Genomic DNA, 22,597 nt, shown 5'->3' on the forward strand with positions numbered 1-22,597 from the left:
GGTGATACACGGGGTAAGGTATCTGTCACACCATATGGTGTCGTCAGTGTGGTAACAAATATTTAGGTCCTTAGAGTGGGTGTTTGCTTTATCACTGGTTCTTTTTGAATGAAGGAGTTAAAGTGTGCTGCGTCATTCATAGCACTTAACATTCAGTACAGAAATGCTAGTTACTTCTAAGCTCCCTGATATAGCTGAAGAAGGCCTTATGGTTGTCTTTTGAATAAGTAGCAACCTTAAGTCCATAGCTGGCCTTACATTTCCTAATGATAAGTTTGTTAAACTTACTTACCAGTATTAAATCCCTTTCACAATGTCGCAGTGGACATCTTTTTAATCATGGCCAGGAGCTTTTTCTTTTCATTCTAGAATATATTGATGTGGTGGTGCCATCATATTGGTTTAATTTTAAACTTGCCGTTATGATTACACCAGATTGGTGCATCTCTCCGAAAGGGAGCAAAATTTAGAGTAGTACGCAACAGGCTCAGTTGCACTCCATGCTGGGGAACTATACCGTTTGTGATTTATCAATAAGATCAGTAAATAGTTGTTTTCAGCATGATCCCTGAAGGTATTGCAGTTGTTAGTGTGCCACAAAGCAGGTTTCATAGGGAAAATCACAGCAAGATGGACAGATTTAACTAGGAAGAGGGTAACAAATAGGGTAGTGTAAGTGAGAGAAATGATTGTGAGGACAGGATAATGAAGATATACACCTCTGGTGGGCAAGGGGGCAGTTTAGTAAAGTGTGTTACCATTTATATTGCCTAAAAATCTTTTGGCATATTTGTTGTTAGCAGCAAATATTTCCCATTTTAGATGTGGTTAGTTGAAGTCACCCGTAAGAAATGTATTTGGTTGAATTGGTAACTTGTCTAACAGTTTGAACTATTCTCCATGCTCTGAGGGTTCTTAGACGAGGCTCTGCAATTGGCTGTAATGTGGTAATTCATGTTATTGATTGTAAATATGACTTCAAATAGCTCCCAACGAAAAACATCTTATAATGTAAAAAATATGTTGGAAAGCATCAAAGACAAAAAGAAGGTGGTCAATAGATAAGGACAACTATCAATGAAGTAAAAGTTATTAGGTTAAAAAACATCACTAGGACTTATGTTGCCACTTGTACCACATCGTCATTACTACATTTGGTTAAGACTGAGAGAAAATTTAAAACAAGAATCTAGCATATTTTGCTTTTAGATTAAATTATTCAGACCATTTTTAGATTAATATGTCATTATAAGATTTTTTTTTATACTAGAGTATTAGTATTTTTTTTTTTTAGTTTTGATACTTGAGATATCTTGTGTAGGTTAGTGGTCTCACTTTATTTCTTTGAATATACTTTTTCTTAGTTCTTAGTAGTTTGTTTTTATAGTTTTTAGTCCTCATAAGACACATTTTAGTATATATATTTAATATCATTTATAATTTTATTTATATTTACATATTTATATATATATATTATATTTATTTTATATTATATTATTATATATATATATTATTAATGAAATATTATGAATATATATGGTATTTATAATATATTTTATTTCATTATTCTAGCTTTATAGTGAAAGCACTTAACCTGATTCTGTTTTTTTGGAATTTGATTTTGGTCTGTTATTGTGTGGAGCTCTGTCATCGTGCAATAATCTTTGGTTGTATGACTTCAAATAGCTCCAGATTTGTACCATGTGAAATCTGGTGAGATATAAATACAAATTCAAATACTTCCCCACAGTTGCATTATACTGGAATACAGGAAGTGTTATTACTACACTGGAACCAGTTTCTGTACTTGTACATATGCTGATGTCTTCAATGTTATGGAAGGCCTGAAGGTCTAGCATTTTGCTATTTAGTTTCTGGCATTCAGCAGTGTTACCTTGATGTTGGGATGTCCATCAGGTGAACTAAAAAAGGCACAATAGAATTAACAAAAGTTTTAGCCAGTATGTGAAAACCAAGGGTGAAAGATGCAGGCCATCCCTGGCAAAGCAGGTGAGTTAGTTGACCATTTCATCCTATGGAGATGAACACTAAGTTCCCTAGAACAACAGTGACAAGCCAATTTGTTAAGTGACTTATGTTATCGCTGAATTTAAGCATTATTCTTGGTGATGGTGCAATTCTGCTCAATACCAGTGCCTTACCTCATTGTAGACATCTTTCTGTATCTCTCCAGTGTGGAATGCTTAAAATCATTCACCTCACATGGGCAACTGCAAGATAGTAATTGTATCAGGGACAGTACTGCGACCTAATGGCCCTAGTGACTTCCCTAATCCATGCACCAGAGTGGCAGCTAACTGCCACCCTATCCATTGCAGCCTGGTAGGTGCTGTGTTTGTATGTCTCACAATGGAGTCACCAATGACTAATGCATTTCTGGGATCTGCTGCAGGCTTACAGGACCTTTAGTGTACAGATGTGCCATACAGTTGGCTCCCACTAACAGTAGGTATAGCTGTCGTGTCAGCATTTATGCTACATGGCTGAGGTAAGCTGGTAGGATGATTAGGAGGCCTAGGAGACTAAAGTAAGGGTTATATTATTACCTCAGCAGATGTAGGAGTGATATTTTAGTGATGTGGCAATGTAGTGTTGTTCTGGTACTGTTTCATGATTGTGGGTGGGATCTAGAGATTAGCCTCCAGTTTAGATAAATTGGGGCATCTCTCACAAATGGAACAATTTTGTGTTAGAAGTGGGTTGTCTGTGAACATATGGCAGTTACTACAGTGCTTCAGAAAAAAATGTTTTAGGCTGGCTAAGGATGAAGCTAAAGCAAGCTAGGACTCTATGGTGACGATTAGTGTATTTTTTTTCCAGGGAAGATTATTAATTTAAAAAATAATAGGTAATAGAATAGAGTATGGATCTAAAATCAGTGCAATACAGTGTTGGTTAAAGACACATAATGTGTAACCAGCTTAGTTGCAATAATAAGGGTGATTTATTTTTGAATGAGATTTTGTTAGGGGATAATTGATTACATCTGTACGTAGCAGTGGACACTCAATATTCTGGATGTAAGAAATGCTTACCAACAAGCACAAGAGACAGCATAAGAGGAGTGGGAAGCAGTAATGTGACAAAATTTGTATTAGGAATTAACTAATAAACCAGCAACCAACAACAGTAAACATAATAAAAGTTTTGTTTGTGTGAGTTCCCACTCGATTTTAGTTAGTTTATTCATATTAGGGATAAAGGCAAGACCAACTAGATTTGAGGACACAAGAGGAGCACTACGGAAGGCTGCAAACAACAGTTTTCTCTGTGGTAGTGTGTGTTTCACTGAGTTTTCTCTTAAAAACATTGCAAAGTGTTGCTTTTTCTTTTAGTACAACTACTAGTTTTGTAGCTCCTCCTTCAGTTCACGGGCCATTAACTTCTAATTCCTACGTAACACAAAAAGACACATCTGTGTTCACTTCTTATCAGAACTTTTAATATTTCAACACACTGCAACAAAAATAAACACTGCAATTGAACAAGAAATAATATATAAGAAACAATGTAAGGAAATAAACCAGTAAATTTACCTTTCCCATATAGCAGTCTGTTCTACGGTGATTGAGTTTTCTGTAGAAAGTTTGCGTGCGTGCGTGTGTGTGTGTGTGTGTGTGTGTGTGTGTGTGTGTGTGTGTGTGTGTGTGTGTGTGTGTGAGATGACTGCATACAGCAACCAAATAAAATATAGATAAATGGCACATGTATGACTTAAGACTTCCTTAAAGACGAGGCACTTTACTATAAAAAATCATGTACAGGGTGTCTGGGGATGAGCACTGGATGAAAAAAGTATGCCATAATCCAGGCATAAATGTGTAGGTATCTAGAAGTATGGCTGTAGATGAAACAGGATGCAAAATCCTGACATACATGCACATGGGTGTCTAAACATGTGCTGTGGATAGGGGGTGTGCTATAATCCATATGTATATACATGTGGATAGAGATGAGTATGTTTGTAGATGGACCAGTATGGCATACTTTACCAAAGGCAAATATACCCTCATGTTTTCCATACTGAAGACATATGTATGGCTATGTTTGACATAGTAAAGGTATATATACACATATGTTTGCCTGACTTGCTGACTGGTCAGAACAGTAACTCATGCATCTTTAGGTCACTATATATATATATATATATATATATATATATATATATATATATATATATATATATATATATATGTCTGGGTCTAGGAAGTGTAATGTAATCTAGACATGCATCTGGGCATGTGGGATGCATGTGTGGATGGTACAGTGTACAAAGCAACATGTTTGTGTTTATTGATGCCTGTTATTTCTCTTCTTTGTATGTTTCCTAGAAACAACAGCCAGCCAGGTATCCTGGACTGATATTCCAACTCAATCTCCATCAACAGGTACACTTGAATTCTCACTGTCATTATTTTTAATACTGATGTTAGTAAATAAGAGTGCTGACAAAACTTGTGACATGGGTAATTCCACTTATCTTACATTCACTAATTTCTTTACTGAGGGTGGTGAGTTATCCCAGCAGTTAATAATACTGCCATTGCATCAGGGCTTCAGACAACTCACTTTTATCAATTTTTATGTCCTATAGAAAATCAGTGATTTAAAACAAGAACTTCCCATTCCTTACTTAGCTTATGCATGAAGATTTTGTTGTATATTTGTTTAAAAATGAAGTAATGAATTTATACTAATTAAAACAAGGGGAAACCCAAGAATGATCCCAAACTTGAGATATCATGACACTGGTCTACTTCAGAAGACTGAAAAACCAAAAGACTGAAAATTCAAAATGCTAAACACATTCTTAATGCAGGGGGCAAGCCCCACTGCACCCCTCATTTGGTGGCTGTGTCTGCGCCCCCACTACCTCCTAATTATATGTACCAACTCCAAGATATCACAACAGTGGAGAAGGGGAAAATTCCATCACTTAGAATTTTCAAACACCAAATGCGATTGGAAATAATTAATTAGTTAATTGATAATTGATATTTAATTGGTTAGTTCTGTGCTATATATTGTCATGGTGTGTTGTTAAGAATTATACTCCTTGAAAGCTGTTTGGCCTAGGTGCTATAGACATTAAAGTTTTTTATTTTTACTTCGGTGGCTGTGGTTTGTGGTTTTTTGTTTAAGAAAGCCAATAAGCCTAGGCCTGATTTTCTCACTGTTCTGTCTGCTCCAGAAGTTTCTCCTGAGGCAGATGTTGGCCCAGAGACAGTCCCATAGTCGGTGATCACTCCTTTGAAAGGTACCAGTGTGGAGGCCGTGAAGGAAACGCAGGCATCTGACTCAGGCATAGGGGGGGGACCATGGCTCATTGTGACTGAAGACCTGCATGGTAGCACCCAGATCATAGTGTGAGAGGATGTTCTTACTGACATTGTAGAGTGTAGGCCGATGTCAGGCCCAGCCACCTTTCACCACATGGAGGTTCCCAAAAAGAAAAATAATTAAGACAAAACTTGTTTCTTCAGCTCCTCAAGAAATACCACTGGATTGGCAGGCCTTTTCCCAAGGTCTGGTCAATGCTTTTATGGCCCTGAGGCAGTCCTCAGGTCTCCCTCTCCCTTCTCCTTCAATTTCTTCCTCTACTCCTCAAAAGAGAACTTCTGAGGAGTTTTCCTCAGATGATGGGGAATCATCAGGGGATGAATCTTTGGCTTATTCAACCCAAATTTCTCCCCCTTTGGGTTATGCCTCCCCAGTAAAGAAATATAATAGTACTGATTCCCCTGGGGATGATATCTCTTTTGGGGAAGCAATTCCTAAGATGAGGGAGTTTTACAACTGGGATTGTTGTCAGGTATTAGATATCCAAAAAAGGTACTATGGCCTACTTCAGATGGGCTCCCCTTCCCCATCTACCATACATCCTGTTCTGCCAGCCTTCCTAGATGCTTTGCTGCTGCTTCAAAGTGCCCAGATTCTCAATCTCCAGCCCCCAAAAGACCAGATGGACTTTATAAAGGGATGAAGGACTCCAAATTCCTATTCATATGTCCCTCTGCAGATCCTGCTACCATCTCAGTATCTACAGACAAGGCATCCAAGACGCTACCTTCCACTTCTCTGCTCCCCTAAGATAAATACAGCAAACTCTTATACTGCATCAACATTTCCTCATTTTTCACAGGGACAAGGTTTCTTTAAGCACTAATCCTTTTTTATGCCTAGAGTAGTGTAAAGTTTAGTTTAAGCCAAACTATCCGTCTTCCCTTTTCCTTTCTGTACCTAAAAATGAGAGAGAAAAGATATTCCATACCTTGGATGCCCACAGCAACTCGGTACGATACTGGAAGAACTAAATCTTTCAGATGTTTGGATCAGCTGTTCATTTCTTGTGAAGGTAAGAAAGGACAACCTGTATTAAAACAGACTCTTTCCAAATGGTTGTCTGAGGTTATTACCTTTTGTCATACTCACCATGGCAAATCTATTCCCAGCAGGGTTAAGGCCCAGTCTACCAGGGCCTTGCCCTTCTCTATAGTTTGTTGGATTCTAGAAGTATTCTAGACGCTGCTTCTTGGTCCTAGGTACATATTTCTACAAAGCACTATAAGCTTGTTTCCTTCTCTAGGTCAAGATCAAACTTTGCTAGGATCATTCCCCAGGGGGTCCTTGACCCTTATCCTTCCTCCTCCCAAATGTAGTTAGCCATGGTAATCTAGCCATATCACCAAAGCTACTGCAGCAGTGATCAGTATGAAGAACATCGTACACTTATGTAAGATGAACTTATCGTAACCGTAGATGTTCGAGTGATCACTGCTGCAGTAGCTGCTGCCTCCCTCCACCCCCCCATTTTTTTTGTTGTTCTTTTATGCCATGGTGTGGACATTTGTTTTTGTTGTTCCTAGCATTGCGCTTTCCAGGCCCAGTGTCACTTTCTATACTAGCAGGAAAGCTCTAAAGGGCTTTGTGCCCAAACCTGTCTTTTAGTCAACTCAACTGCTTGACAGCTCAGGTTCATGGCAGGTGCCCTGAAACTTTAGAAGCTGTCCAGCTATTACATCCTTGTAGGGATATAACCCACACCGGTAAGGCTACTGCAGCAGTGATCATTCAAACATCTCCTGTTATGGTAAGTTCAGCTTATACAACTGTACCTTCAGGATCAGCTAGCACCAAAGTCCTGCATGGCCACAAAGCGGAGGTGTCCATTGACACCAGCTGTGACAGTTCAGGATCCATTGATACAGATGGCAATTTCAATGGCAGGATGAGTGATACTGAAGTATATGATGCTGACTCGCTGGGACAGGTCTCTGCTATTTACACTGATGGCCTATAGAGTGATGGTGAACAAACCTGTTGATGGAACTGAAAGCAAGGAATATGGTGACAACTGTTTAGAGGACCTATGTTCTGACTATAAAATAACTGAACAGCCCTGTTATACCAATGAATGATATGGGGAAAGAAAAGCAGAGATCCTTTTTTGAGCCATTACCAGGCAGCTGTAATCCTGCTGTAACTGAAACATGGCAATGCAGGCATGGGAGACATTATGCTGGGAGTTGTTTTAGGTCTCAATATCCAGTTGATATTTCTATCAGCGGAAGTAATGATTATATGTACAGGTCTGCAATCTTGGAACTGCATACATATTTGTTAAGAAAGTCAGATCCAAATTTAGTAAGTTCTAAGCTATAAAAAAAAAGTCTAGGATGACATCTTTGCTCAGACTATCCCAACCACTTCAGAAAGGAGTTGGAATGGAAATCAAACTTGAAGAAGACAGAAATTAGGCAACAACAGAGAAGTCCCCCCAAAAAAAAGAAAGAATATAAAGAACAAAACCAGAAGAAAAGGAAAGATAATCAGAAAGCCAACAATAATAGTGGCAATTATGGAGAACTCCAGGTACAACCACGTCGATCAAGATTTGACGCATGAATGGTTAGTGAGAGATGAATTTAAACCAAAAAATGAAAGGTTAAACATGGCATGTCAATACTGCAAGTTATATATACATTGGTTTACAAAGTCTATAGAAAAGGTTGGAGATAGAAAAATGCAGATTCTTGACATTAAATTGGAAACAGCTGCGCGTCATGTTGTTGGCTGTTTTTATACTCATGGCTGATGGTCGGTATACTGAAAGGCACAACGATGTTTCAAGAATGTTGCACTGGAGATTGTGCAAACTCTGCAGCATACAAGTAGCTGAAAGCACTGGAAACATGAATCAGAAAGCATTATCAAAAATGAAGAAGGTCTGATCTCTTAAGATCATCTTGTACCAAAAGATAATAAATTAGAAGCAACAAAAACAGACAGAATAGTCAAAGAAAAAAAGGACAAAGATGTGATTAATCATTGAAATAGCTATACCGAGTGATTATAGTATACTAAGTACTGAGACACAAGGTCAGAAAAAACAGGATATGCAAGCAGAAACTTTAGCAATGTGGGATAAAGACAGCCAAATAGTTCCAATAGTAGAAGGTGCAACAGGGCTAATAAGAAGTAACTTTTAAGGGTACTTAAATCCATTACCAGTACACGTAAACTGCATATGAACTGCAGGAGGCAATTTTGGGTACTTTGTGGGTGCTGATAAGAGCACTCGGCAAATGGCAAATAAACAATACTAATTTCTTGAACTCTATTCCCAGGTTCAATAAAAGGGTTCATTCCTGTCACTGTATTAGAAACCCAAAATGTATGGAGAAATTACAAATGGAGGTAGGAGGAGTGACTTGAATGATTGAATTGAAGACTTAGATTTCATAACATGCAAAATAATCTTAGAATTAACTTTGTTCATTTTTTTTTTTTTTTTGAGAAATAACCCTATATACTGTAGAGGAAGGCCTATGGTATTTGTTTGTATTATGCTTTTATGATGCTTAAGTTTCTTTGGAAATTTTGTAGAGTCCAAAGCCAGCATGGCCATGAAAGGTTTTGCCTCCAAGGAAGGGTTCCTGAAGTCAGGACAGAAAGGAACGTCCCCAAAAATCAAGATTCTCAGTTGGTTCTTTCTGTTACTTAAAGCATAATTGCTTGACAAATTGTGCACATAAAAGTACTCCAAATCAGTCAGGATCTGACTCTGTTGGGGGTGTCAGGGGGGTATTCCTGCACTTACACTTTTTAAAACTGTAGTTTGTGATTACCAGGAAAAAGGTGAGGAACCCCCTACCACAAACAACAGCAGTCACAAAAGCAATAACAACAAAGCCAAAATTAATTAATTATTCAATTATAAATTTGGCAAAATACCAGAAGGGAAAATCAAAGGAGATATCTACAAAAGAGGAAATTTTCCAATAAGCACCCGCGAGGAGATAAAAATCTTCCAAGTAAAAGAAAGGGAGTAACTCTATAATTTGAAAAAGTTCAGTCAAATGTAAAAAGACAGACGACCCAGTGAGGTAAAGGAAAGCAAAAGTGACGAAAATTCCACAAAAATGGAGAAAGAATCTCTAAGGAGAAGTGGATGATGGAACAAACATAAATTCTTCCAGGTTTTGTAACAATTTCCTCATAAAATTTAAGAAACATAGCCTGGTGCCATTTTTCTGTGCTGTCACTGAAGTGTAACAGTAGAGAACTGGAAAGTACCACAGTGGTTCATTTTGGGATACTGGGAGGGACCTACATTGCTAGCGAAAGTTTTACATGCAAAGCTGACCTAAGGTACAGCAACCTTATTGCAATCTGCAGTTATAAAAGATAGCCCTCCTCTTTCTCTTACCTAATGAATAAGTCCACCCCTAAGATTATCCCATTTCATACTGTCACTGGAACAACACAACAAAATATAACATCAAAAACGAAAATGTGTTTACATCAACATGTCAAATATCCTGTCTCCGACATCTGCAGTTGACGTTATTCGACAAAACAGAAGGTGACAGACACCCAGGATATTCAGTTTAACGTGCCATGAGAATTTCATTTCTACAGCAGAAGTTTTTACTGTTTATGGGGGTGTGCCTCTACAACACCCTGTAACTTATATATACCAACTCCAAAATCGCACTGCAGTGAGGAAAAGGGTAAAGTCCCCTGATCCTCACTGTACCACGATCTCCATTCAAAATGCTGAACTCATAATCACACAACATTTGTTATTATATATTCATAGTATTCTAGTTTGGCATTGTGCATCTTTGCAATTGACGTTCGATCAACTGCATTTCAAGCTTTTGATAGTAAACCATTCAGCAAATGTAGTCATAAATATGAAAGCAGTCAGAACACCAAACTAAATCACTAATGGGCCAAAGAAAAAGCACCGGAATGCACATCTCTTCAGTGAAACACAAAGTTTATTTAAGCACCAAACAGAAAAGCCCAATATCAAATCCAAATCCAAAACATTAATGCTCTTGAATTGTACACACGTTTTCGTCGAACAGCTTCATCAGATGTGAATGCCATTACAAACAAGATTGTTTTTAAACTCCCTTACAACCAATCAGATAAGCTTACACATTAAATAAATTAATAAATGAATCATGTCAAAGTCTGTTTAAAAAGTGCTAAAAATTACAAAAGAATAGTCCTTGTGTTACTAGACCAAATATGTATGTTTAAAATATTATAATATGTATATATTCTCCCTCTCAACATGAAACTGTTTTACAATAAAAGACATATATAAAATGAAATGTTTAAAATGTATTAAATACATGGGTGATTAAAATACACTCATATAAAAAGACTGTTTCCACCTTAGATGCATAATAAAATGCAAAATACATGGAGAATAGTAGTGAATACTAGACAAAATGAACTGTAAGTATTTCTAATTTAGCTGCTCTAAGCTTGAGTACAGGTTTCAGTGATACCATATAATTTAAGCCAGGGATTTTAGTGGCTTCTAAAATTAGCTGCCAGCATAATTCTCTGTACTCAAGCCTAGTTTCCCAAGGACCACCCCTTGGGTCAATATAGACTACTTCTATAACAAAAAATCTAAAATTGGCACTTATACAATTCTGAGAGTGTTTGTACAAAGCACTAATCTCATTCTGTTTTCTAATATTGTAGTCATGTTCATAAACCCTTTGTTTAAGCTTTCTCTCAGTCTTGCCAACGTGAAACGAACTACATTGTCTACAGGTTGCCAAATAGATTAAACCACTTGTTTCACAATTGGCATATCCTCTAGTTTTAATGTGCATTTCCCTACTTGTCAAGTAAAAATCCTCTCCGTTGTATACAAACCTACATTGACTACATCTTCCACATCTAAATGGGCCTCTTTTTTGTTGGAATAATCATTCTTAAAACCTTGTTTGGATGTTCCTTCAAAAATATTTTTCATATTCCTACCCTTTTTGTATATGTATCTCAAAGGTTGTTTGAAGAGAATATCCAGATCAGACAGTCTAGCAAATTTGTTCCATTCTTGGTCTATGATCTTTCTAACTAAACCACTCTCTCCATCATCATCTTCTTTCAGTTGTTCCCATTAGGGGTTGCCACAGTGGATCACCTGCTTCCATTTCTTCCTGTCCTCTGCATCTTGCTCTGTCACACCAACCACCTGCATGTCCTCTCGCACCACATCCATAAACCTTATCTTAGGCCTTCCTCTTTTCCTGTTACCTGGTAGCTTCATCCTTAGCATCTTTTTCACAATATACTCAGCATCCCTCCTCAGCACATGTCCAAATCAACGTAATCTTGCCTCTCTGGCTTTGTCGCCAAACCTTCCAACCTGGGCTGACCCTCTAATATACTTATTCCTAATCCTGTCCACCCTCATCATACCCATGCAAATCTTAACATCTTTAACTCTGCCACATCCAGCTCAAACTCCTGCCTTTTTGTCAATGCCACTGTCTTCAACCCATATAACATAGCTGGTCTCACTACCCTCTTGTAGACCTTCCCTATCACTCTTACTGGTACTCGTCTGTCATAAATCACTCCTGACACTCTTCTCCATCCATTCCATCCTGCCTGTACCCTCTTCTTCACCTCTCTTCCACACTCACCATTACTCTGAACTATTGATCCCAAGTATTTAAACTCATCCACCTTCACCACCTCTACTCCTTGCATCCTCACCATTCCTCTATCCTCCCTCTCATTCACACACAGGTATTCTGTCTTAGTCCTGCTGACCTTCATTCCTCTTCTCTCTAGAGCAAATCTCCATCTCTCCAGGGTCTCCTCCACCTGTTCCCTACTCTCACTACAGATCACAATGTCATCTGCAAACATCATAGACCACGGGGGCTCCTGTCTGATCTCATTTGTCAACCTGTCCATCACCATTGCAAATAAGAAAGGGCTCAGAGCTGATCCTTGATGTAATCCCACCTCCACCTTAAACGCATCCGTCACTCCCACCGCAGACCTTACCACTGTCACACTACTCTTGTAAATATCCTGTACCACTCTTACATACTTCTCTGACACTCCCGACTTCCTCATACAATACCACAACTCCTCTCTAGGCACCCTGTCATATGCTTTCTCTATGTCTAGAAAAACACAATGCAACTCCTCCTGACCTTCTCTGTACTTCTCCATCAACACTTTCAGAGCAAACATCACATCTGTAGTGCTCTTTTCCGGCATGAAACCATACTGCTGATCACTAATCATCACCTCCCTTCTTAACCTAGCTTCCACTATTCTTTCCCATAACTTCATGCTGTGACTGATCAATTTAATCCCTCTGTAGTTACTACAGCTCTGCACATCACCCTTATTCTTAAAAATCGGTACCAAAACACTTTTTCTCTATTCCTCAGGCATCCTCTCACTTTCCAAGATTTCATTAAACAATCTGGTTAAAAACTCAACTGCCATTTCACCTAAACACCTCCATGCTTCCACAGGTATGTCATCTGGGCCAACAGCCTTTCCATTCTTCATTCTCTTCATAGCTATCCTTACTTCCTCCTTGCTAATCCATTGTACTTCATGATTCACTGTCCCTACATCATCCAACCTTCTCTCCCTGTCATTCTCTTCATTCATCAACCCCTCAAAGTACTCTTTCCATCTCCTCAAAACACTCTCCTCGCTTGTGAGTATGTTTCCCTCATTATCCTTTATCACCTTTACCTGCTGCACATCTTTCCTAGCTCGGTCCCTCTGTCTAGCCAATCGGTACAGGTCCTTTTCTCCCTCCTTAGTGTCCAACCTTTCATAGAACTCTTCATATAACTTATCCTTAGCCTTCGCCACCTCTTCCTTTGCCATGCACCTCATCTCCTTATACTCCTGTCTACTTTCTTCATCTCTATGACAATCCCACTTCTTCTTTGCCAACCTCTTTGTCTGTATACTCTCCTGTACTTCCTCATTCCACCACCATGTCTCCTTGTTGTCCTTCTTCTGTCCAGATGTGATACCAAGTAGCTTTCTAGCCGTCTCTCTTACTAGCTCTGCTGTAGTTACCCAGCTATTTGGTAACTCTTCACTGCCACCCAGTGCCTGTCTTAACTCATCCCTGAACTCCACCTCACAATTACCCTTTTTCAGTTTCCACCATTTGATCCTTGGTGCTGCCCTCACACTCCTCCTCCTCTTCTTGATCACCAACGTCATTCTACAAGCCACCATCCTATGCTGCCTAACTACACTTTCTGCGGTCACCACTTTACAGTCTCCATTCTCCTTCAAACTGGCCCTCCTACATAAGATATAATCCACCTGTGTGCATCTTCCTCCACTCTTGTATGTCACCCTATGTTCCTCCCTCTTGTTAAAATATGTATTCACCACAGCCACGTCCATCCTTTTCGCAAAATCCACTACCATCTGACCTTCTGCATTCCTTTAACACCATACCTACCCATCACTTCCTCATCCCCTCTGTTCCCTTCACCAACATGCCCAGTTAAATCTGCTCCAATCACCACTCTCTCACCCTTGGGTACAGTCATCACCACTTCATCCAATTCACTCCAAAATTTTTCTTTCTCATTCATTGCACACCCAACTTGTGGAGCATATGCACTAACAACATTCATCATTACACCATCAATTTCCAGCTTCATAAACATCACTCTATCCGACACTCTTTTCACCTCCAAAACATTCTTAGCATACTGTTCCTTCAGAATAACTCCTATGCCATTTCTCCTCCCATCCACACCATGAAAAAACAATCTGAACCCACCTCCGATACACCTAGCCTTACTCCCCTTCCATCTGGTCTCTTGCACACACAATATACCAACCTTCCTTCTGTCCATCATATCAGCTAGCTCTCTCCCTATACCAGTCATACTGCCAATATTCAAAGTTCCGACCCTCACTACCACAGTCCTAGCCTTTCTCCTCTCTTTCTGCCTTCGGCCATGGCTTCTGCCTCTTCTCCTCCTTTGGCCAACAGTAGCCCAATTTCTGCCAGCACCCTGTTGGCTAACAGTACTAGTGGCAGCCGTTTTTAACCCGGGCCTCGACCGATCCAGTATGGAAATATTTACTGGTGTCTGCATGAAATGATTTGGCGAATTTTTACGCCGGATGCCCTTCCTGACGCAACCCTCCCCATTTATCCGGGCTTGGGACCTGCACAAAGAAATGTACTGGCTTGTGCATCCCCAGTGGCTGGGTTTAAACCACTCTCTCTATCAAAAGTTAAAAACAAAGTAGACCCAGAGACAGCATCATCTCTGGCCTTAACAGTAGTCAATGCAACGGTTGTTCCATCTGATCCTAATATAGAGGCAAAGCGTGTACCTCTACCTTCAGTGACCTCCCTATAGATGTCCGAAAGTAAATAGTCTGGATAACCTCTTATCTTAAACATTTCTATAATAAATGCACATTATTTGTGGAAGTCAATGTCACATGAGGTCATCCTACTTGCTCTAACCAATTGCCCTTTTACCACCCCTCTTTTTTGGTGGGGTGGGTGGGCACTAAGATAATGTAGATAAGAGTTCAAGAAAGTTGTTTTCCTGTAGATTTTAGAATTCAACATGTGGTCTGACCTGTACAAATATACATCTAAATAATTCATCTCGTCAGAGTAAATCTGGTGTGTAAAATTAAAAAATTCAGTTGTCCTGGATACATATTCTAAAAATTCATGGAACTTTTATACTGAGTTGTTCTAAAAGATGACGATGTCATCCAGGAAACGTCCATAAAAGTTCCAACATGAGTTGTAGGATGAGTGAGTAACAAATTGTTTTTCCCACTGCAAAGGAATGATATTAGCATATGTGGGGGCACAGTGCGCACCCATTGCTACTCCTTTCAGTTGCTTAAAATATTCACCATTAAAAAATAGAAAGTTATTCTGTAATACAAGTTCCATTAAAACTAGACAGGTACGAAACACCTTAAAAGGGATATCCTTACAGTCCACCATAAACTCTTCAAACCAAAACAGTCCTGTATCATGGGGGATACATGTAAATAAATCTACAACATCCATGGTACAAAACATGGTTGTGTCTGTAGTATTAACCCCATTGATCAGTTTCAAGAATTCCCATGAATCTTTTAGCAAATGTGTGCTGGCCATTATTGACTTTTTTAATGCATTACCTATGAATTTTGCCAAGGGGGCAGTCACAGGCTCTTCTACCGAAAGAATGGGTCTCAAAGAGGGGTCTGCAGGATTTCTGTGTCTTAGGTATACCAAAGAAACTGGGTACACAAGGTTTTTCTACATGCAGAAAATTGTATAGTTCCAAGTCTATCAGCCCTTCCAATAATAGTTCATTTAAACAAATGTATATCTTTCTATAGGTTATATGTACCTCATTTGAAGAGACTCTGTCATAAGTTGTCTCATCACTAAGTAAATCCAAAATCTCTGCCTCATATAAAATGCGATCCATAAGGACTGCCCCTCCCCTCTTGTCCGGTTTCATGATTCTGACATTTCTATTCTTTCTTAAATCAGAGAGAACCATATGTTCCTGTTTTGTGAGATTAGAAGGTACCCTACTGTTTTGCAAATGTTTCTTTATTTCACCCTCAACCATCATTTTGAATCACTAATGGGGACAGGGGGGAATCCCCTTCTCCCCTGAGATATGGAAACCTCACTGCAACTGTAAGTGGCAAGGACTGAAGGTGGAACAGCCTCTGCAATGGTGGGTGAGTGCTTTGCTACCTATGAATAAAACTTCTTTTTAGTTCTCCTGCCATTTTTTCTTTGCACTTCAGAGAAAACAATATTAACTGCAGTAACCATCTCTTTCGTGTCCAATAACCCCATCCAACAACAGATCTGTAACAAGGAAGGGTAGTGTCTGGGGTAACATATCCATTTTGTCCCCCAGCAACAGTGATAAAACGCTATAATTTCTTGCATTCATGATCCTGTGAATCCTATTCTGTGATACTGGGACAGAATGTTTACATTTTAATCCCAGACCACCACAGAAATGTTGACTGAAATACAGAATGTCTAGAAAAAAATGTAATAATGAGCATCATCATCTCTTTTATCACATTTTTCTACATGGGGTCACAGTGGCTCGTCGACTTTCACCACTTCTCTTGATTCAGTGCCAATCTACTACCTTCTTTGGCAGTCATGTCCATCTGTTTCAGGTCTTCTCTCATGCAATCCATCCATTTCTTGGCTGGATGCCCTTGTTCCCTCTTGCGTTCTTTCTTTCTGTACCAATTCCTTTTCACCAGATTGTCTTTTGCTTTTCTGCACTTCATCTCCTTCACCTCCAGCTTACTCACCTGCTCTGCCTTCATTGTCCAAGTTTCTGTACCATACAGAACTACTAATTGCACCACTGTTTTGTATACCTTACTTTTCATTTTGGCATTCTTCTGTCACACACTAACTGTTCCTCTGGGCTAGATGGCTGCAGTACCTCTGATTCTAGTTTTGACCTACTCATTCAGACTTCTGTTCTTCTCAACACCCTCGAATACCTCAAGCTAGTAACTTGTCTGTGTATTTTCCCTTCTATGTCAGTTTTAGGCTCCTTCTGATTTCCCCTGTTTGCTGCTATTACAGTTGTCTTATCTATATTCAGTTTTGTTCCACGTACCTTCAGATTTACATTCTTGTTCAGAGTCTTCCATTTATACTACATCATCTGCTTACAGCATCTTTGTTGATCTGTCCTCTCTGACCTGCTTGCTGATATAGTCTGCAACAAGTATGAACAGCAATGGGCTCATAGCTGACCCCTGACACATACCCAATCCCATTAGGAACCCCTCTGTGAGTCTTAACAGTGTTCATACTTGTGTCTTTAGGTCCTTGTACATAGACTGCACTGCTTCTACCAATGTTTCTGGGATTTTGAACTGGTGCAGGAATGCCCAAATTGGCATTCTTGGGACCTTGGCAAATGCTGTCTCCAAGTCAAGGTATTCTTAGCCAGATTTGTTCCTTATCTTCATCTTCTTCTCTGCTATCTGTCTCACCCCAAACATCAGGTTAGTTGTGCTGTATTCAGATCTCAGTCCAAACTGCTCTTCTTCCATCTGTGTTTCTACTACTCTATGTACACTATTGTCAATCACCCTCTACAGCCCTTTCATGCAGCGTGAGAGGAGTTTAATATCTCTATACTGCCCGCCGTTGTGAATTCTCTTTGTTCTTGTACACTAGCAAAACAAATGCTTATTCTCTAATTATCTCAGATATTGCTTCCTCTCCATACTGTTAATGAGTACCCTTAGAAGTCATTACTCCCCTAACTCATCCAGAATCTTGATCATATCTGCTATGACTTCATTTGAGCTTGCTGCTTCCCTTGACTTTATTTGAGTCAGAGTCTGTCAATCAATCTCCTACTCAAAAGCCGTAGTAATTTCATTTGCTAAAAGTGGCGACTGAATTCCCAGTTAATATCTTCAGGCTGGTTTTAAACATATGGGACGTATTTTCTATATGTTTTACAGAATTATAACTCAGAAAGTATATCCTCATGTTGTTGGACCCGGTTGTAATTCATATCTATTGTGTTAAGGAATTACTGGGAAAATGTATACTCACATAGGTGGATCGGGTTATAATGCTATGTGTGTCTTATATAATTATAACTGATATCAGTGGATCAGGCTGTACTGCTAAGCACTTGCATTACAGCATAATAACTGGGAGTCTGTATTATCATATGGGTGGACTGGGGAGTAATACTTATGCAGCAGAACTATCACTGGAGGAACATTTTCTCACATGGATAGACCAGGGTATAATACTAACCAAGTACCTTACAGAAGCATAACTGGGAGAGCATATTCTCACATTGATGAACCAGGATGTTGTGCATTCTACATGCTTTTCAGAATTATAAGTGGGAGAGCATGCTCCCATGTGGGTGAATCAGGTTGTAATCCACTTCTATAATGCATGAGTTGTAACTGTAGTGCATCTAATGATTTTGCCATACTAAACCTCAAATGGCAGCAGTCATTTAGTCTTTGCATTGTTAGTTGTCAAACAAGATACCACATCACAGAGATGAGGTGCCGTAAGTGTTTTTGTTAAAATATTCAGCTCACAACCATAGTCAGTTTTATTTATATGTATTTGTTGACTGGGAAAATATGCAGCACACTGGTACAACAATTAGCATTGCTGCCACATAGCGCTTGGTTCTGCAGTTCAGTTCGTAGATAAAGTTACTATTTTGTAGAGTCTGCTTGTCCTCCCTGTGTCTCTGTGGGTTTTACCAGTGGTCCAGTTTCCTCTTATATCCCAAAAGCATACCATACATGAAGAGAGGTTATCAAAAATTGTCCTTAGACATGATTGCTGTGTGAAATTTTGAGTGTGTGTGTGTGTGTGTGTGTGCGTGTGTGCGCGTGTGTGTGTGTGTGTGTGTGTGTGTGTGTGTGTGTGCACGTGCATGTTTGTGTCCATGTGTGTGTTTGTGGGTGTGTATGTCTGTGTCCACGTGTGTATGGTTGTGTGCATGCTTGTTTGTGCCCATGCGTATGTGTTTGTGTGCATGCATGTTTGTGTCCATGTGTGTGTACATTTGCGTCCGTGTGTTTGTGTGTGTGCATGTTTTTGTCGTTTTTAATTTCTCCAAATCTCTGAATTTCTAATACCATGATGGGAATGGACTCCATTCCTAAGTCAAAGTACGATTGAAGTTCATGAAATTAGTGTTGTTTCAATCTTTAATGTTAGCCAGTAGTGCTCTTCGCAGCACCCGCAATGTGCCCAGTAATGACTCCTTCTGCAATCCGTACGGTGTTACATGAATTGGTAACATATCTAAATACGATTGTAAATTCTTTTTTGTAAGATTAATTGCCCCTACTACTATTGGAACTGTCTGGGTATCTTTCTTCCACATGGCTCTCATTTCTGCCTGCAGATCAAGGTATTTTATGACTTTGTGTCTCTCGTATTCAAGACACTGTAGTCCTTAGGTGTAGCGATTTGAGTGATCAATGCTACTTTCGTCTTCTTTTCTTGGACCACTCTATCTGGTTTTCTAGCATCTATCGTTTGAACTGTTGGTATTGGGTGATCCCATGTGATATAGACTTTACCATTTTCTATGATTCTTTGTGGCTCATGTTTCCAGTGTTTTTCAGCCACTTCAGTACCATAATGTTTGCACAATCTCCAGTGTAATAGTCTTGCCACATTATTATGCCTTTCAGTATACAGTCCCTCTGCCATTAGTGCAGCATACATGCTAAATGGACTTTGTAAACCAGCGTGTACGTAGCCCACTATCTTGGGCTGCCAATATTAACCTTTCATTTCTTGATGTGAATTCACCTCTCCTTAACCATTCCTACGTTTGTTCTTGATCAACATGACGGTCTTCCAGAAGTTTTCTATACTTGCAACTATATTGATGTTTTTTCCACATTTCTTGCCTTCTCATCTGGTCCTTCACCTTATATTCTTTCTTTTGTTTTTTGGCACATTCAATTGCTGCCTGGTTTTTATCTATTTCTTGTTTGATTTCCATTCCTGCTTGACATCGATATGCTTCTGCTAAATTAAGCAGAGACGTCATCTTAGATTTATTCTCGTCATGTTTCAAAACTTTCACTACATTTGGATCTTGTGAGGTCAGTAGATATGTGTGGAGTCCCACGATTGAAGATCTATACATTTAATCAATTTCAAGAAGGCCCATCCCTCCTTTGGAACGGGGAATATACAATCTTGGTATACACTGATTTTTATAAATCATTTGGTGAGCAGGAAGCATCCTTCTTGCTTTAATATCCAATCTATCCAACACTTTTTTGGGTCCAGTCAATCACTCCAAAACTATAAGTTAGGACAGGAACAGCAAATTGATTTATGGCTTGGATCTTGTTCCTAGATGTCAATGCTTTATTCAGGATTAATTTCAGTCTTCTAAAGTACTCCTTACTAAGCTTTATTCACATTTGTTCATATTTTATTGCTGATCCTTCATCAATTCCCAAGTATTTATAGACTTCCTCTTGATCAAATTCTTTTATATCACATTCTTGTTCCAAACTGATGTTTTCCTGGTGCTGCAGTTTTCCTTTTTTAAAGGTTGCTTTTGCACATTTATCAAGACCAAATGACATTCCAATATCATCTGAAAAAGTTTTGACAACCTGCAGCTGTGCTTTCAGTTCCTCATCTGATGAGCTATACAGTTTTAAATTATCGACAAAGAGAAGATGAGAAGTCATTAGACTTTGTTGTATTCTAGGAGCCAAATTGTAGCCATGGCCTAAGCTGTTAGGTAAACAGCTTAATGGAGTAATGGCAAGGCAAAATAGCAATGGTGACAAAAAGTCACCCTGGAATATCCCCCTTTAAATTTTTATCCCTGGGATAATAATCTGTCCTTTATCATGGCTTAATAGGAAAGTGGTCTGCCACTGTTTCATGGTTACTGTAATGTAGTCAATCAGTGTAGGGTGTATATTATACATTTTAAGCACTCTTTTATCCATGAATGTGGGATACTATCAAATGCTTTTTTGTAGTCAATCCATGCCATACTTAGATTCTTCCCCTTCCTACAGTTCTCCATTATAACTTTAACAACAAATGATCCTTTGTTCCATATGACTTTCTTTTACTGCCCTTTTGTTCTACCCCCATAATTGAGTTTTCGTCTAAATTACTATAAACTCCATCGGCGTCAATTCCCATGTATAGTTTATACGTCGTTGGAAGACAAGTTATTGGTCTATAATTTTTAGGGTAGCTTGCAGGTTCACTCTTAAGTAAGAGCATTGTTTTTCCTGTTGTTAACCAGTGCAGTGTGTGTTCGGGGTGCACATATAAATAGTTCTTACTCATGGCTAAATCCTTGTGCAGAGAAGTTATTACTTTAAGCCAAAAGTTAGGTATTGCATCTGGGCCTGGGGATTTCCAGTTAGAGGCTTTTCTCAACTTTGTTTCAATCTCTCTGGGTGTTATTTCATCCCATTTCATATTTTCTACCTTTAAACTTCTTATTCTTTCTTTTATTTCTTCTATCCATTTAGCATTTTTGTTATATTCCACAGGATCTTCATCGATACTTCTCCAAAATGTATCTACTTTCTCTTTTTTGGCAGTCTTTCAATTCCTTTTACCTTATTTCCCAATTCTCTATAAAACTTTTTTGAGTCATCAATAAATTGCTTATTTTGTGCTTTTCCTTTATATTTATCTTCGTATTTTCTAAGTCTTTCCACGAGCTTTGAAATTTTTAGTTTGTTATCTCCAATAGTGCTTAATAGATCCTGGTCTTCTCTAATACTGAGCATTGCTTTTATCACATCTATATTTCTTAGTATTTTTGTTGATCTATTTCCTCTTCAATAATCTTCTAATAATGACACTTCTTGTCTTAGCTGCTTTATAGTTTTCTCTGTCTGATACTTCCATGATGGTATTCAATTTCTCCCATTCCTTTCCCTCACTACACTGTGTTAATGTGGTAGAACTTTATCAGTTATTAATTTAGCAGTGCAGTAATATATTCCTTTTACTTCTGTTATATCGCATGGATCTCTATGGACAGTCCTAATTACTGTGTTTGTTTGCTTGTTTTATCATATCAATGTTTTATCAAGTCCATGTGTGTGTGTACATGTGCGTGCATGTTTGTGTCCACATGTGTGTATGTTCCATTGGGTTCTTCTCCTTATGCCCACTGAGTGGAACTTGGTTGTCTAACACAAAACTGTTGAGGAGTATATTGCATGTGGATAAACTGAAATCCAGTTAAATGAATATTACATACTTCCCTTAGATTATAAGGTCACAACACTAAGGCAAACCATATTAAGACCTAAATATTTATTCTCAAAAGCAGAAACCAGCCATTATATGCTGACTTTTTCCACTACACACATGCTGGACTTTGTTTATCTATACGCCACTATTAAAAGTATTGTACTGCTTTATTACTGCTTTCTTGGAAATATCTGATATAGGTTCATAGGTAGGTACTAGGCTATCTGCCCGAAGGCATTTATAAGACTAGCCAGAATGTGTTGGCTTTCGCCGCCCCCTTAGATTAGTTCCCTGTGCCTCTGTCCAGCAGAGCCACTGAAGTGATCCCCGGGGTAAACTTTCTGCTTCCCATCCACTCGTCAAGATTTCTCTTGAAGAGTGTTAGCAAGGAGCTCTGCCTAATGCAGATTGGAATCTTGTTCCAAAGCATGGGAAGTATCTGGGACAGGAATCTATCCTTCCAGCATG

The 22,597-nt window shown here is 38.9% G+C and overlaps 1 protein-coding gene across 5 annotated transcripts in view; it reads left to right on the forward strand.

The window, feature by feature from the left end:
• LOC122806256 (peptidase inhibitor 16-like) overlaps window positions 1-22,597 on the forward strand; it is a 639,946-nt gene that overhangs the window by 393,732 nt on the left and 223,617 nt on the right. For all 5 annotated transcript variants that reach the window (XM_044076525.1, XM_044076526.1, XM_044076523.1 and 2 more), the window contains one exon: window positions 4,353-4,409. In XM_044076525.1, the coding sequence (XP_043932460.1) occupies window positions 4,353-4,409 (57 nt within the window). The remainder of the gene's footprint in view (window positions 1-4,352; window positions 4,410-22,597) is intronic.

The sequence above is a fragment of the Protopterus annectens genome, chromosome 7.part0 (assembly GCF_019279795.1).
Source record: "Protopterus annectens isolate FY-2018-M chromosome 7.part0, PAN1.0, whole genome shotgun sequence".
NCBI lineage: Eukaryota > Metazoa > Chordata > Ceratodontiformes > Protopteridae > Protopterus > Protopterus annectens.